The 16,509-nt window shown below is 43.0% G+C and overlaps 1 protein-coding gene across 2 annotated transcripts in view; it reads left to right on the forward strand.

Annotated features, from left to right (window-relative positions):
• Positions 1–16,087, forward strand: part of HEXA (hexosaminidase subunit alpha) — a 53,213-nt gene extending 37,126 nt beyond the window's left edge. For both annotated transcript variants that reach the window (XM_029574733.1, XM_029574732.1), the window contains exons 8-14: positions 319–499; positions 1,868–1,954; positions 2,956–3,028; positions 7,091–7,274; positions 10,133–10,223; positions 11,742–11,846; positions 13,894–16,087. In XM_029574733.1, coding sequence (XP_029430593.1) covers positions 319–499; positions 1,868–1,954; positions 2,956–3,028; positions 7,091–7,274; positions 10,133–10,223; positions 11,742–11,846; positions 13,894–13,957 — 785 coding nt within the window. In that variant the 3' untranslated portion in view covers positions 13,958–16,087. The remainder of the gene's footprint in view (positions 1–318; positions 500–1,867; positions 1,955–2,955; positions 3,029–7,090; positions 7,275–10,132; positions 10,224–11,741; positions 11,847–13,893) is intronic.
• The last annotated feature ends 422 nt before the right edge of the window (positions 16,088–16,509 follow it).

Consider the following 16,509-nt stretch of genomic DNA (forward strand, 5'->3'; position numbering starts at 1 on the left):
GATTTTATAAGATACGCGCGGCTATGCGCGTATCTTATAAAATCCAGCCTACTTTTGTTTGCGCCTGCTGCGCGAACAAAAGTACGCGATCGCGCTTTTTTAAAAAATCTACCCCAAAGACGTTTAACAGAAAACTTGGAAGGCTTTATTCGCTGCAGGTCGTGGGGCAGATAATGTAGCTGGAGGTTGGTTTTTCAGTTTTGTTTACTACCAGTGTGGCACAGGATGATGGCGTCTCTTTCTGGATCCACAGAACTCTGGTAATAACCCTTTAAAAATGCGTGCGTGTCTCTCTCTCTCTCTCTCTCTCTCGTTTAGGATTACCTGGGTTGCTTACCCCATGCTACAGAGGAGTAGAGCCATCGGGCACATATGGACCAGTGAATCCTACGCAAAATGGCACTTACCACCTCATGGCCGAGTTCTTTAACGAAGTCAGTTTTGTCTTTCCAGACTTCTATATCCACCTTGGAGGTGATGAGGTCGACTTCACTTGTTGGTATGCTCCTCCGACCCCAGAGCTGTCCATGCCTTCATGTTTCTATGTTCCTCTGCCACCAAGCTCTCCACCCCCCCTCCCCCCCATAACAGCGCTCTTTCTCCTGCTGTTGCACCGACAAATGTTATACCCTCAAGGTTTTGGTTTTGTTAAATACTGATCATGGTGTCTGATGAAGGTTTAAATAAAACCGAAATCATGTCGGTATAATGTGTTTAATATCTTAAGTGGTATGTCCTGTTTTTTGTTTTGTTTTTTTTTCTTTTAAGTTAAGAGCCTGACATTTAAAACATGCTGAGTTCCTCAGCATAGGTGCCTATATTCAGCCGATCTAAGGCACCACAATTTCAGGCTGAATCTAGGTGTCTAATTTTAAGTGCCTTCAACTGAGGTCAGATACGGCCTCCCCTTAAGTTAGATGCCCAGCACTGGAAATCAGCGCTGAGCACCTAACTTCATTCTGCTGGCCTGGCCCTGCCTTTGGCTCACACCTCCTCTTAAAGTGCTTAAATTTAGACTGGAATTTTTATTAAAGCAAATGTAGGGGACCTATCGCTTTTAAATACCGGTCTCTGTTTGTTTGGACTTTTTTTTTTTTTCTGAAACCACTTGCAAAGTATTTCTTGTGAAAATGTGCAGTTTTTGTCTAGCTTACACCAATAAATGTGATGATGTTCTCCTGAATAATCAGCAATCTTGGCCAGGTTCTGTCCTGATGTGACAGAAAGCATCAGGGCTCTCCCTCTCCCCCCCCCCCAGCTAGCAGACTGTTCTGTCCTACCATGGTTTACATAAATGGTAGCCGAAATATATTTGGCCACCAAGATTACTTCAAAGGGGTAAAATAGATGCAGCATTACAAAGGTTTGCAGCCAAGAAAATCAATAAAACTGTATGCATTTGCCGATGCGTTCTAGGTCGGTCTTTACACCTGGGTGTTATAACTCTTCCTAGGTTCAGGGGTCACCTTGCCTCCAGCTTTCAGGCCTCAAAATGCTCCCCGCATATGTTGTAACAGCCAAACGCACTCCTTGCTGTGGAGAGAGTTTTGTTCGGTCTTATTTAGCAGAAAAGCAATGTCTTGCAGCCTTCTCTTATGAAGAGTCCTGTCAGGTGACTGGGTCAGAGCTTCCCACTGCACCGCATGCTGGCATTTCTTTATCTCTTCAAGTATTGGATGATGATGGTGAAAGAGGCTATTTTGGGTGGAAGGATAGATAAGTCCTCAGCAGAGCTCTTTCGGTTCAGTAACTGTAACGAAATTAAAAAAAAACCAACAACAACTTGAATTGAAACATGAAACCCTGGGCTCAGCACTTGCTTAGTTTTGATTCCTCTCTTTGTTTCTGTCCGGGTGTTTGTCATCAGGAGGTCGAATCCACATGTCCAGGCGTTTATGAAGATGATGAAGTTTGGAGACGACTATGCCAAATTGGAATCTTTCTACATAAAGAAGTAAGGAGGCAAACAGAGGTGTCTGTCCCTACAACCCTGTTTAGCAGAAGCTGAAACATGGCTTCTGTCTTCTGTCCCTCCTGGTAGCGCTGAATAAAATCTGCATCTGCCGGCCCAACCCCTTCACCCCATGGCACACCTCAGTTTGGTGCCCCCCCCTCCCCCAGTCCTTGCCTCCAGCAGCAATCCTCGCAGCGGGTGGACTAAGCCTGGGTGGTTGCGGGCTTAGTGCTCGTGCTGCTGTAAGTAAGGATTGTCACTGGAGTTGAGGTCTAGGGGAGAGGGCAGTGGTGGCGGTAACTGGAGGGGGAGGGGGGCCTTCAGAGTGGGCAGGGTCAATGGGAGGGGGGGGGGTGCCTTTAGAGATCCTGGGCCTGATAGTGGGGTGCTGGTGACAGGAAAACTTTGCCACCCTAGGCGTAGGCCAGTGCAGAAATCCAGTCCTGCCTCTTGATTCTTGTTCCCTTCCATCTTTAGGCTCTATGGTCGTGTCCCCCCCCCCCCCCCCCCTGGGTTTTTCTAGTAAGGGAAATCCATGCTTTTGCATTACATTCTGCTGATGATGACTGCGGGAAGTGTCTCAGTAATGGACAGTGCCTATGAGATCCACTGCTGCTTTGGGCGCTTCATATGTGTGCTGTTATGTGCAAATGTGTTATGGAAATGGAATAATGACCCTGCCAAGATGCCATCACGACCCAAACTTGGACATATGTAGGATAGTTCAGGAGAACTGAGCTTGAGTTATTCTGACTTGCTCCTGGAGGATTACTCTTCCAGCCCTTCTCATGTCAGTAGTATTACAATTCAGCAGTAATGAGCCCCAGGATGGTAGAGTTCATCCTTTCCCTATCTTATAGCTGCTAGGTTAACAGTGGCATTAGCCTTATGTGCCATGGTGGTAGAACAGGGAACAATTTTCCAACAGAAAGCATGGAATGTCATTTTATGTATTCCAGACCCTGGATTTATAGGTTTCTCTTTGACATGTTTCACTCTAGGCTAATGGACATTATCTCTTGGTATGGTAAAGGCTACCTGGTGTGGCAGGAAGTCTTTGATAACTGCGTGGAGGTGAGAGCTGCAGCTTTGAACTTCGTTGTCGAAGTTTTCTGGTGTTTTAACGAAGATAACCTAATTTGGATGGATCCTTTCCCTCTCTCGCTGTTTGTCATCCATTACTTTCTTCTCCTTGTTTCTCTCCTAATGTCTTTACTATTTGCTTCTCTTTTGTGCTCTTCCTCTGCCCTCTGATTTTGTTTTCCCTCCTTTTCCTTGATATTCCCTCTCATGGTTGCAACGTCAGTAATGATGGGGAGATAGGCCGGACTCTGTGAAGTCCTAGTGTCACATTGTACTGCAGAACAGAATTGAGAGGAAGATGCACTAATCCAGTACTGTTAACCTGTCATAATAATTCAGATTTATTCAGTGAATCATTCTTCACTCTGATTACAAGCCCCCATTCTTTATTTTATAAAAACTGAAATTGTTTCAATTACTTTAACTTCTGATTCACGAGAACAGATTTAAATTCTTCCCTCGGGAAGCTCATCTGCAGCGTACCACAGGGTTTGGTGCTGTCACTGGGGCTCTTTAACATTTATGCAGGTCTGATCATACCAGATTATCAAGGCCGAAGACACCCAGGTGCGTTGCAGGATAGTGGCGATTTCTAAGTAACATAGTAATGACAGCAGAAAAAGACCAATTGGTCCATCCAGTCTGCCCACCAAGTTTCTTATGGTAGTAATTGCCGCTCCGTGCAGGTTACTCCCCATGTTTCTGTCAAGGGTAGTAACGGACGCTCCATGCAGGTTACCCCAAACCTTATGTTAAGGTTAGTAATATTTACATTCAAAACCAAGCAACTGTAAAACCTATAACACAATTACTGCTAGCAACATTTTTTACGGGTGAGCAGCCTTCCTGATAATTCAGACATTGCCGCTTGAACATGCTTTGCTTTTGGACTTGGCCATAGAAGTGGTCCTGTGCTTTTTCTCTAATATCTGCGCATTAGTAGCCCAGACTGTGAAAGTTGGGGCCCAACATTGGCTGTCTCTGAATCCAATTTCCCTTCTCCCTCACCCCTCACCCCTGCCATCAAAGCAAAGAGCGATAATGCCTCCGTTAAGGGCAGCAGCAACCGCCGCTCTGTGCAGGCCCCCTCAAGTCTACATTGAAGTATAAAAGGTGAATTTTAAGAGCCCGACACGCGCATTAATTAAGGATGCGAAAATGTTGGACTCGCGCGCGCGCGCGCCAAGCAGACTTTAAAAGCTGTCGAGATGCGCGTGTTATCTACCGGAGCGCGCACAGCTCGGGGATTTTCAAAAAAGGGGGGCGGTGTGTGGATGTGGTCTGGACCAAGGCTTGGGCAATTCGGGGCGTGAACCCGAGATGTACGTGTAAACGCTTAGGCAATCCAGGGCACGCTGAGGCCCCACTGCCGCGCGGCTTTGCTTCTGCTATGGATCACGCGCGAGCTAAAATAAATAAAGAAAAAAAATTAAAAGAAAAAAAAAACAAAGAAAAATAAGCAGATCTGTGGGGTTTTAAGGGACAGGGCTAACTGGGGGGGGAGTGAAGGCTATTAAACTAGAGGGGTTTGGAGGACCTCCCTTGACTGGGCGAACTGGGGATGAACTGGTAAAACTGGGATTAGTGCTGGCACATGCCCCCTATTAACATAGTAGAAGTGGCATTTGCGCCCACTTAATGCGGCATCCGCTTAAAATTTGGCGTGCATGTGCAGGCTGCCGGGCTTTCCTATAACATGCCCCACATCCCTGGGCGTGGGCTGACATACAAGCACCAAGGTGTAGCCACGCCCTGGTTTGAAATTTCCCGTGTACGTGTAACGGAAGAGTTAACTCAATTCTCCATTTCCAATCTCAAGCCAGCAGAAATCCTCTGCCTTTGCCCCATGCTCTTTTGCATCCCGTTACTGTTCTTTTCTTCACCACCTCTTACGGGAGAGCCCTCCATGCATTCATCGCCCTTTTCTTGAAGAAATATTTCCTGACATTTGTTCCTGAGTCTTTCCCCTTGAACTTTCATATCGTGACCTCTGGTTTTACAGCTTCCTTTCTATCAGAAGAGGGGGTTTTTGTTTGCGCATCTCTAATTCCTTTCATGTAATTAAAGGTCTGTAACATTATCTCCCTTGTTTCTCCTCCCTTCCAGGTAAACTCATTCGTTGCCTTTAGAAGTGGCAAGTTGACCAAATCTAAATCAGAGCTGATAGGGGAGGTCTTTAATTTTAGGAGTTTAGGAGTTCTGTCGGATCCTGTGTTCTTGATAGAGAATAAGATCACTGGTGGTGATGTCCTCTTTTTCTTGTATCTGCACCAGATACAACAACTGCGCCATTCTCTAGAGAAAGTGCCATTTAGCCACCACGGTAAACGCTCTCGTTATCGATCGTGTAGATTACTGCACTTCCCTGTATCGGGATACTCCGCTGTGTATAAAAGTGCCTGTAGCTGCTAGGCTTCTAGTTGGGCCTAGGGCACTTGATTCGTTTTGGCTGCCTTCTGAATTCAGGATAAGATTTAAGATCTTGTGCCTTGTTTTTCAGTTATCTGACCTGGTTTGTTGCCTCACAAGCCAGGGCGGGACAATTTGGTGCTCCCGACAAGCCATTCACACTAGGCAGTGTGTGAGCATTGTTTTCACTTGAATTAAGGAATTTCATTCCTCCTGAGTTGTATTTAGAATCCTGCTCTTTCACCTTTTTAGAAAGCTGTTTACATCTTAGCTCTTTTACAAAGATTTTACCTAAGTAGTTAAGGGTTTGGATAATTGTCAATTAAACCTAGCATGACGACACACACCTTTATCTATGGTTGATCTCTCCAGCCGTAGGTGGTAAAGTGTTACTGCCAATATAAATTCATTGCTTGTATAAATTAGACTTAGTCTGTGATGAGCAATGTTCTTTTTTGTGCTTGTATATTTTGTTTTGTTGGTTGTAGGTTTGATTATATCTGTTCAGTAATGTTATGAAATCCACTTTCTGCTCAGTAGATGGAAATGCTGCACCCTTGCTGATGGCTCTGCACTGGCTTCCAGTGCAATCCAGAATCTACTATAAAGTAATAATGATAATATTCAACATCGTACACGCCAATAACACCAGAATGCTAGGAGTGACACTACACCCCTACAACCCTAAACAAACTCTAAGATCCCAAAATAAAGGTCTCCTGAATATCCCCACTATCCGGAACACACATTTGACGCAAATAAGAGACAGAGTATTCTCCATAGCAGGTCCAAAACTCTGGAACTCTCTACCAGAAACTCCTATCTATGCTACCAGATAGAAATTTAAATGTGAATTAAAAACATGGCTATTCATTATTCATACAATCTAACTTAAAACTCAGAATATACGGACCCAATAAAAGACAAGAAAGTCAAATGATAATCGCAGTATGAAGAAAACCGCCTTGTTATTTGTGTTACCAACTCTCCTTGCCTTATGTTTTGGTCGTAATTCTCTTTGCCCCAGAAGCCAATCATTTTGTTTATCTGTTGAATGTGTAACTATGAATGTCATCTTGTAAACCATTGTGATCTATATTTGGAACGATGGTATATAAAATGTCTAAATAAATGTTGAAAACTTTTCTCTTGCTGTCACATCCACAGGCAATCAAAGCTTTTCATGTCCTCACACTCACTTCCAGTCTAAACCCACACAAACATCCAGCCAATCACATAAACACCCTTAACGTCTGTCCATCTCTCTTAACACGTGCGTGCACACTTCTTGTTTTCTGAATCATCTTTTTTTTACATTCTCGGTTCCCTCGTATTTGTCAAATTTTCCTCTCATTGGTGTTCCCTTGTGCCCACCCCTATCATTCACCCCTCTTTAATCTTACCTCTCATTTCTGGACCTTCCTCAAGATTTTCTCTTTCCTTGGTCTTTAATCCCCTTCGCTCCTTTCTTCTGGTTCAGAGATGAGGCAAACGGCCATCTTGTATCCCTCTGCAAGGACTCCATACCCTCAGGCTGAAAACTATTGTTTTGCTCTAATACTGCATGCCTGCTGGGCATAAAATGTTTGTGCATTGTTGGCCTGCACACCCTGACGATGCTGCTGTTTTCTGCTTGCATACCAGATGAGAAATGACACCGTGGTCCATGTGTGGAAGGGCTGGACTAAAAACATGTACCTGCAGGAGCTGGCAGCTGTCACTAAGGCTGGTTACAGGGCCTTACTCTCTTCTCCCTGGTACCTCAATGTCATTGCTTATGGGCAAGACTGGACACAAGCCTACTTGGTGGAACCACTGCAGTTTGCTGGTATATGCCTTTCCCTGCTATTCCTTATTTATTTCACCAATAAATGTGTATTTTATGAATATTTACCTTGGTATGAGATGAAAGGGTGCAAATATGATTATGAAATCAGATGATTGATGTTAAATCTCAAACCTCCCTATGTTAAATTAAGGGCCGAATCCTGATCCTCCTATTGTCCTGATTACACAAACCTCACTGTGTTCATAGACTTCCTTATTGCCATCTCCCCTTATATTTTGATACTTGCATGCTATTGAGAACAGTAAGGCAACATCAATGTTTCCAAGTAAGAATGTATCAAAAGACATTACTGGGACCAACAGTTTATCCAGCATAGGGAATGCTTGTGTATAGTTGGGAGGCAGTGCCTCTTGACTGGGTAATTGGTTGTAAAGCCATGGAGATGGCTCCCATTTGCTTCTGGATGCATCCATTTTGAATCAGTAGGAACAGGACAGTCAATGTCTGCATATCTCATGTCATTCTGGGGACATGTGCTTGTGGCCATCACAGCAGTAGTCAATTAGGATTCAAAAAGTTAGCTTGCATGCTTCTGTAAGTTTTTAAAGAGTTATTTCCAAGCAACCTGCTGCATATTGGTTGTACAGGCAGACTTTACCAAGTATTTTCAAAGCCAGTTTATGTGAGCAAGTTTTGCTTTGAAACTGCATGGGTAATTGGCTGAGTATGTGCATGCATTCATTTGCATAACTTTGGAGGGCATAACTTACATGTGTACAATGACATGCATACTTTTCAATTAAAAAGTGTACATGTAAATGCAGACCCTGCCCCAACTCTGCTCTCCGTCCACCTGAATGCCTCTCCTCAGTGCATGCACAAGTAAGTATAAAACTGGGTTACTTGCATATTTTTACATGCACTGAGCCAAGATCAATTTTGCAACAACCATTTATATGTATAAAGCTGGATTTTATGCATGCCATTGGCTTTGCAAATTACCCTCTAAAACCTAATGTCCGTCTCGAAGGGCATATTCATCTAGTTGGAACATCAGACCATCTTGGATTTTAAACTAGATCATGGGGGGAAAACTGATAGTCACTCAGAAGTACATAGTTCAGAGGATGCTGGCATAACAGGGAAGTTAGAATATCCTGATAGGCTGTGGTAAAGGCTGACGTCTCCCAGAAGGATTTAAATAAAGAGCAAACAGATATGAATGACTCTTAACTGCTTGTATCATCTGTTAATAAGCAAGCTGTGAAAACAAGTAATAGAAATACAAATACAATTTGAAATGTCTGTATATGAATACCAGAAGTCTGAAATATAAGATTGGCGAGTTACAATATATGGCAGAAAACAGAGATATAGACATTTTGGGCATCCCAGAGACCTGATGCAAGGATGATAATTATTGAGAACGGGCCTGTTATGATGAAAGGCTCTTCAGCTTGGAAAAGAGATAGCTGGGAAGGGACAGGATAGATAGAAGTCCACAAAATCATGAGTGTGGTGGAACTGGTAAATATTACAAGGAGGTACTCCAGGAATCTGACAACCAATAAATTTAAAACAAATTGTAGAAAGTACTTTTTCACTCATCACACAATCAAGCTGTGAAATCTTTTGCCAGAGGATGTGGTCAAGGCAACTAGCATCCAGGGGTTTAAAAGAGGTTTTCCTAGCGTGTAGACAGATGGACTCAGGACAAGTGGGGTTTATGCTCCCCTGCCAGCAGATGGAGACAGAGCAAGCTAATGTCACAGTATATATAACTCTGCAATGACCCCAGCCTGCCAGTATTCTCCGTCTCCAGCAGATGGTGGACGTGCATCTGCCTATGGGGATGGCTTCGAACTTTTTGGAAGGAGAAATTTGAAATTCTAAATTAAGGAAAAGACAGCCCCGCTCTCCTGCAGTGATTCCTAAAGGTCCCTCCCCCAGTTGAGAATTCCTGAGGTGATTTCCATGGTCCCTCAGAGATGTGCCTTGGTCCAGTAGCTGAGTTTCCCGGCGTGGATTTAGCTGCTAGTTCAGCTGAAAGGCAGGAGGCCAAGCGTGGTGGTGACGGCAGATGCCCTGTCCCCCCTGTAGTTGGAGACCGTCTGTGTACTCAGCCAGTGAGCGCTAAGCTCAGGTAAAGTTAAAAAAAAAAAATGTTACCTTTTGAATCGGAGACAGTTAGATGGGTTTCAGGACTTCCTCCGGTCTCCATGCTCGGTGCGCCGTACCGATGTTTGTTCCCGCTCCCATTGGGGTTGGGGAACTGGGCAGTCTGGTGGGTTGAGTGGCCCCTGGTGGGCTAAGCCCTGTGCTTAGGATTTTTTTTATTGCATGCCGCATGGTAGGCCGCTAATAAAGGGTGTACCAGGTGCTTAACTGGGAGGAGTTGAATTAGCTGGCTATGTTAACCAGCTAACTCCGATAAACAGTTAGCTGGTTAATATAGCTGGATAAGTCCGGTCAAGCCAAAGAGTTATCCTAAAGTTAACTGGTTAAAAATTAGCCGACTAACTGATAGTCTAGTATATTCCATAGTGTGGCTACACTTTTGAATATTCCTCTAAAGTTATCCGGATACGTTTATACAGCTGGCTTTGCTATCCGGACTGCGTCTGAATATGGACTTCAGGGTGTTCTCATTGGCTGAGCTCTGTTTAAACGCAGTTGTGTAAGAAGTTTGACATCTAAGGAACAAGATTACAAGTTTCATATAAAAAGTCTATAGGTAAACACTGCTGAGGCTTATTAGCTGATCCATCGTGTCTGGAATCTTCAAGGAAGGAAATTAATGACCTCTTTCTTTCTATAGTGGAAACCAGACTTCTTTGGCAGGGCTCTGTCACCCATTGAAAGAAAACCAAACACGAGCAATGATTTTCTTGTTGCAGGGAGTCCAGAACAGAAGGCCTTGGTGATTGGAGGGGAAGCCTGCATGTGGGGAGAATATGTTGATGTCACAAACCTCACCCCCAGATTGTGGTAAGGGGCCTCAAAGACAGAGCTACTGAAACTATTTCACTGTTTCTGGTTTTAGATGGATTTTTTTTATTTTTTTTTAAATGTAACATGCATTTAATGGATGTTAATGAAGTGCAGTCTAAGAATGATATGTGCAGAGGAGGAAAAACCTGTAACATTGGGAGTGGAGTTTAAAGAAGTATTTTCTTAAAGGAAAGAAAGCTTGACATCCTGTGTACTGCTCCATATATTACGGGGCAGATTTTCAAAGGGTTATGCGCGTGACCCCTGAAAAGCTGGCCCTTCCACCCCCTGTGCGCGCCGAGCCTAAGTCCCGGGGCTTTCCTGGGGGGCGTGTCGCGGCCGGTGCGTCATCGGGGGGGGGGGGGGGGGGCGTTCCGGGGCGGGGCCGCGGGCGTGATTCTGGCCCAGGGGCATTCCGGGGGCGTGGATGCGGCCTCCGGACCAGCCCCCGGACTGGAACATGGTGCGCCGGCGCGTGCAAGTTACTCCTGCCTTGGGCAGGAGTAACTTTTGAAATAAAGGTGGTGGGGGGGGGGAATTAGTTAGAGCCGGGGGGGCGGGTTAGTTAGGGGAAGGAAAGGGAAGGTGGGGGGCGCCGGAAAGAAAGATCCCGCCGAGGCCGCTCTGATTTCGGAGCGGCCTCGGAGGGAATGGAGGCAGGCTGCGCGGCTCTGCGTGCGCAGGCTGCCAATTTTGCGCAGCCTTGCGCTGGTTGCGCGAACAAAAGTACGCGCGCGTGTACTTTTTAAAAAAAAAATCTGCCCCTAAGTCTACTTCCTGCAAAGTAAGTATTTTCTTAAATCCATTATGTAGCTTTCTGCAATTTCCTGTATCTTGTTTGGATTGGTTCATGTAGTCGATGCCTTCTGTGACACCACAATCAGTGTGGACCAGTGCGATCCAGTGAATGAGAAGTAACATGATGTAATAGATGACGGCAGCCCATCCAGTCTGCCCTGTCATTTTGGAATTGACTGTCATAACTATGGCGGTTCTCAGGGACTCCGGGGCGGGAGGGAATCTTAAATAATTTTAAAACTAATGACTTAGTAAAATTTGTAGTGGTGGAATGTTGCTTACATATACTGCACAGCACACAGGAAGGCGTGACTTTAATTTAAATATATATATATATATATTTTTTTTTTTTTTTTACAATTTTTCTCCTTTCTTTTGTTATACAATCTTTAGTAAATTTCCATGACACATGACTCCACTTGTCTTGGCATAGTTTTCTCTTTTAGTAAACTGTCTCTTTTTTTTTTTTCCATCTTTGTTACCCATTACAAATTAATTGTTAAAAATGAAAAAAAAAAACAGCCCTACTACCACTTTACTTTCTGTTTATAAAATTATAACGATTTCTGCTCATGTAAAGAGACAGTTACTGTGGATCCACATTTGTCACGGTGGTGGTGGTGGCTGCTTCTGTGTCATAGAACCCTCTTTGCAAGACGTTTGCTGTCACCCTTGAGGCGCGACGTCGAGCCACTGACCTATGTGTGCTCTTCTTAGGCCCAGAGCTGGAGCAATAGCTGAGAGACTGTGGAGCAATGCAACGGTGAGAGATCTGCAGGATGCCTACGACAGACTCTCTGAATTCCGGTGTAGCCTACTTCGGTAATAGTTTTCATTTTTCCCCTTCTTGTGCAGATAATGTTTATTTATAAAATGGACTGGTCTGAAGGAACTTTCAGCCTACTTGGTTGTGCATATGACAGTATTTTTTGATCATTTCTCATATCCTACATCCAGGAATGAAAGAAAAAACAAATCCTCCGTCAGAGCAGCTGTTAATCAAATTTTGGTGTCCCTTTTTTTTAAATGTCCCCTATTATCTTTAGGTATTTTAATGCTTTTTATGCAGGATTTGAGCATCTGTGAGAGGGTGCTGGAAGCTGTTGGGTTTACATTTCTGTCTCTGTGCTGCAGTGTTTCGGGCTGCAATGAATCTGGAGTAACCCTAACATTTAAAAGATGGTGACTGGATTAGAGATGTTGCAAGTGCTGAGATGAGTGAACAAACTGTCAGGGCTCCTGTGACAGGAGCTTGCAAACCCATTTATTTATTTATTTATTTAGCATTTTTCTATACCGATCTTCAATGGTTGAAAGATAATATTTAAAACCTTTGGCACTAGTTTTGAACCTTAATGAATTGTACTTTGCATCACCTTGGCAGTAATAGTTTCAGTGCATTTTAGGAAATACTTTTCCATTTAGTGGTTCACGCTTGTCATAAATTACCAAATTATTTTTTTTTTTACATCAACAAAATATTTTGTATAGGTTTAAAAAAAAAAATGGGACACCAGATTAGTCTTATAGATTCAGACATCTCTTGTATACTGAAGATTCAGCGTAATATTTATAGCATCTCACACACACACACACACGTTTTCAGTATAATGTCCCATGGAAAGAATCACAGTCTCCTTATGTGCTTCATGACATGATAACCAGAGCTCCCGGTTTCCTGCGGCAGGTTTATCAATTTTTTATTTTATTTTATTTTTTTTTGTAGCAAGGGTTAACAAAATCTGTGGTAGGTTTTTTTTTCAAAGATAAGTGGCAAATTTGGCTAATTTTCATAAAGATAGCTCTGACTAGACAAAATTCAAGACTTTATTGAAAACTTTTACATTTTTAAACAATAGTTAAACTATATACAAAGACAAAATGCACCATTTACAAAAATCTATTCATCAAGTAGACAGAAGTTAAAATTTAGCTGTGCACTATCGCTTTTGTTTTGAATTGAAATATAGTACAACCATCTTTTTTATATTTTCTTGAGAAGGTCCTAATTTTCTTTCTGAATATATAAACTTATATATGCTAAGCTACATTCAACATCAGCATAGTTTGAAATGCTATGTAATTTTGTATTGTTTTTATTGCTGTTTTATATTATTTTGTATTGTATACTTTGAATTGTACTTGAAAATTGGTATATAAAAATAAAATTGCCATTGATACATATAGAGATAGATAGATAGAGATAAAAAAAAAAGACATGGGATCAAAATACTCCAAATAAATTTACATTTATTTATATAAAGAAAGAAAGCAGCAGCAAAATTATTTTAAGTTGTAATGCATACTTCTCAGTTGGAATCAGGACAGCAGCAGGAAGTATAGCAGTGAAAGCAGGCAATTCCTTAGAAGATGGTGGCAGAACTATGAATCCTGGGTCTGGGACAGGCCTGTTTCTCTTTTTAACCAGTTTTGGCCTAGTGACAGCTCTGTCTTGCATGCTGACAGGAACAGCCTTGAAGCAGCTCTGCAAGCACTATCAGGCTTCCTTTAGGTAATTCAGTCACACAGTAGGGGATCTTAGAAGTTTGTTGAACGTGGGGGTGGGCTGTCTGTAATGCAGCAGCCACCTAATTATGCGGTTTCTCCCCTGGCTGCAGTATTGGGGGCTCTGGTAAATAACACTGCCATGCAGTACAAAACTTTAATGAGCTAGGACAGAGGGCCGGGCAAGTCCAGTCCTGTGCCTCTTCATGGCCTGACATTGAACAATACAACTATTTTATTCAGTCCTCCTGCCTAATTAAAAATCTACTGTTTGGTAACAAAAAGGGAAAGCATTCAGCTGCTCTGCCCAGGTTAGGAGGCGCAGTGATATTCTTATCCTTACAGTGGGGTTTCTCTCTTTCAGACGTGGTATCGCAGCACAGCCTCTCTATACCGGTTTCTGCGACCAAGAATTCGAAAGGTTATGAAAAAGGAAAAAAATCACGTTTTGCTATCTCTGGCCTCTTCTGAATTTGGATTTCATGTGCCTGCGTGCCACATTTAGAAAAAAAAATGTAATGGAAAGTGTGATGATGTGTTTGATTGAGGCATCATTTAGGACCAGGGGGTGAGCAAACATTTTGAATAAAGGACCACCCCCCCCCTAAATAAATGTTCATAATATATCAAAAAATGTTCAATTAAGCATCATTTCTAAAAAGATTTTACTAAACCCACAGCTATCTAAAAGCACTCACACTTTCACTCCCACACACATTCACAACAATGCTAAAATCTAATGAGCTGGGTGATGAAACAAAGTATCCCAATCTCATAATAAAAAAGAACAATGTATCCCACCTTATGAAACATAATGTCCCTAGTACAATCCTCAACACAACACACAAAAATAACTGATTTATACAGAACATAGCTTCACTGTTTAATGGCGTTTCATTTATATGTATAATAGTTTTTTGCAATAAGGGAATTGGAGCATTCCTATAGAGGCGTTTAATTCATTAGTAGTCCCTTTCCATTGTTTTGAAGTGGATTGCCCCTTTTTTTTTTTTTTTTTTTGCGACTATATATCTATCTATATATCTATCAATACTAAAACTGAAATACTCTATATTTGCAACAAATCCTCACCTGGATTTGACTTCCATCTCAACAATTATTTATCTAACAAAACAATTTTACTTAACGTAAGAGACCTTGGAATTAATTTAGACTCGGAAATCTGTTTTAAGCAACACATTAAGAACATCATAAAAGAAGGTTTTTTACAAACTTCAGATTTTGAAAAGGATTACACCCCCTCCTTCACCACCATGATTTTCATATTGTTCTGCAAGCTCTACTGTTTACCAAGACTATTGTAATGCAATATTCCTTGGATTACCTGCTTCCACCATTACACCTCTTCAACTTTTACAAAATGTGGCCGCAAGATTACTCGGTAACCTCAAAAGATCAGATCACATAGCTCCAGTTCTCAAAGATCTTCACTGGTTACCAGTATTTTATAGAATACAAGACAAGACTTTATCTCTTATTCATAAAGCTTTGTACAATAACCAGACTAATTGGATGGATAACAATACTCCTTTTTCAGTCCCCAAGAAGAACTTTACATTCCACAAACACTGGTCTCCTTGAAATTCCGCTCATCTCAACAAGACAACGTGCCTTCTCAATAGCCGGCCCACTGCTATGGAATACCCTTCCACTTGATCGAAGACTTGAATCATCTTTACAATCTTTTAAAAAAAAGAACTAAAAACATGGCTTTTTCAAAAAGCATTTTTAACATGATAAAACAATTTATCTTCCAATTGCAATTTAAGTATTTCTCACTCTTTTTCCTCTATCTTTTTTAATAATTTATTTTCCTCATTTTGTTTATATTTTCACTGTTGCTTTTATTACAATGTAACATTCCTAACTTTTTGTTATATGTACACCGACATGGTGACTTTTGTTGAATATCGGTATATAAAAAATAAATAAAATATGGATATATTATATGGAGAGAGAGAGAGCGCTGAAGGGTATTCACCAGCAACGACACTGCTAACCAGTGGCTCAAAGCCTCCATTTTGTTTCTCTTCAAGTTGCCGAAAGGCGTAAGCTGAGACACACACCCGGGCACAGAGAAGCAAACATCCCATACCCAGATGGATACAGACACCCCACATCCAGACCAACAGCACGAAACAGATACCCAGATGGAAAGAGAGACAGTCAGCCCACATGCAGACAGGTACCCCACAGAGAGACAGAAACCCAACACAGATAGGCACAGAGAGACAGACATGCTACACCTAGACAGAAAGACACGCTGCCCCCAGAAAGAAGACAGAGAGAGAGAGAGAGAGAGGCATAAGCATAACTCAGGCAGACACACCATACCAAGACGGAGAGAAATACAGGCCACATCACAGACACACATTGATTACAAGTACAGACTAAAGCTTATCAGACAGAGAGAAACACTGCACACCATACCCAGACTCGCAGGCCATACATCACAATAGTAATGGCTGGAAAATGTTAAAAAAAAAAACCAAAACCTTAGGGGTAGATCTTTAAAAAGTACGCTGGATTTTATAAGATCCGCGCGTATCTTATAAAATCCGGGGTCGGCGCGCGCAAGGGGGTGCACATTTGTGCAACCTGCGCGCGCCGAGCCCAGCGCGGCCTGCCTGTTCCCTCCGAGGCCGCTCCGATTTCGGAGCGGCCTCGGAGGGAACTTTTCTCTTTGCCCTCCCCCCTACCTTTGCGTGCGTCGGCCGGCAGCCCCGCTTCGTCCTCCGGGCCCGGGGGGCTGGGCCGGCGCCATGCCCCCCGGGCCCGCCCCCGAAACGCCGCGGCACGCCCCCTCCCTCCCCTTTTCGAAAGCCCTGGGATTTACGCGCGTCCCGGGGCTTTACGCGCGCCGGCGGCCTATGCAAAATAGGCGCGCCGGCGCACGCGGGCCTTTTAAAATCTGCCCCTTAGGTTGCAGTGACAGCAGCAGCCTGTGGCTAAACCGCGG

The sequence above is a fragment of the Rhinatrema bivittatum genome, chromosome 13 (genome assembly GCF_901001135.1).
Source record: "Rhinatrema bivittatum chromosome 13, aRhiBiv1.1, whole genome shotgun sequence".
Taxonomy (NCBI): domain Eukaryota; kingdom Metazoa; phylum Chordata; class Amphibia; order Gymnophiona; family Rhinatrematidae; genus Rhinatrema; species Rhinatrema bivittatum.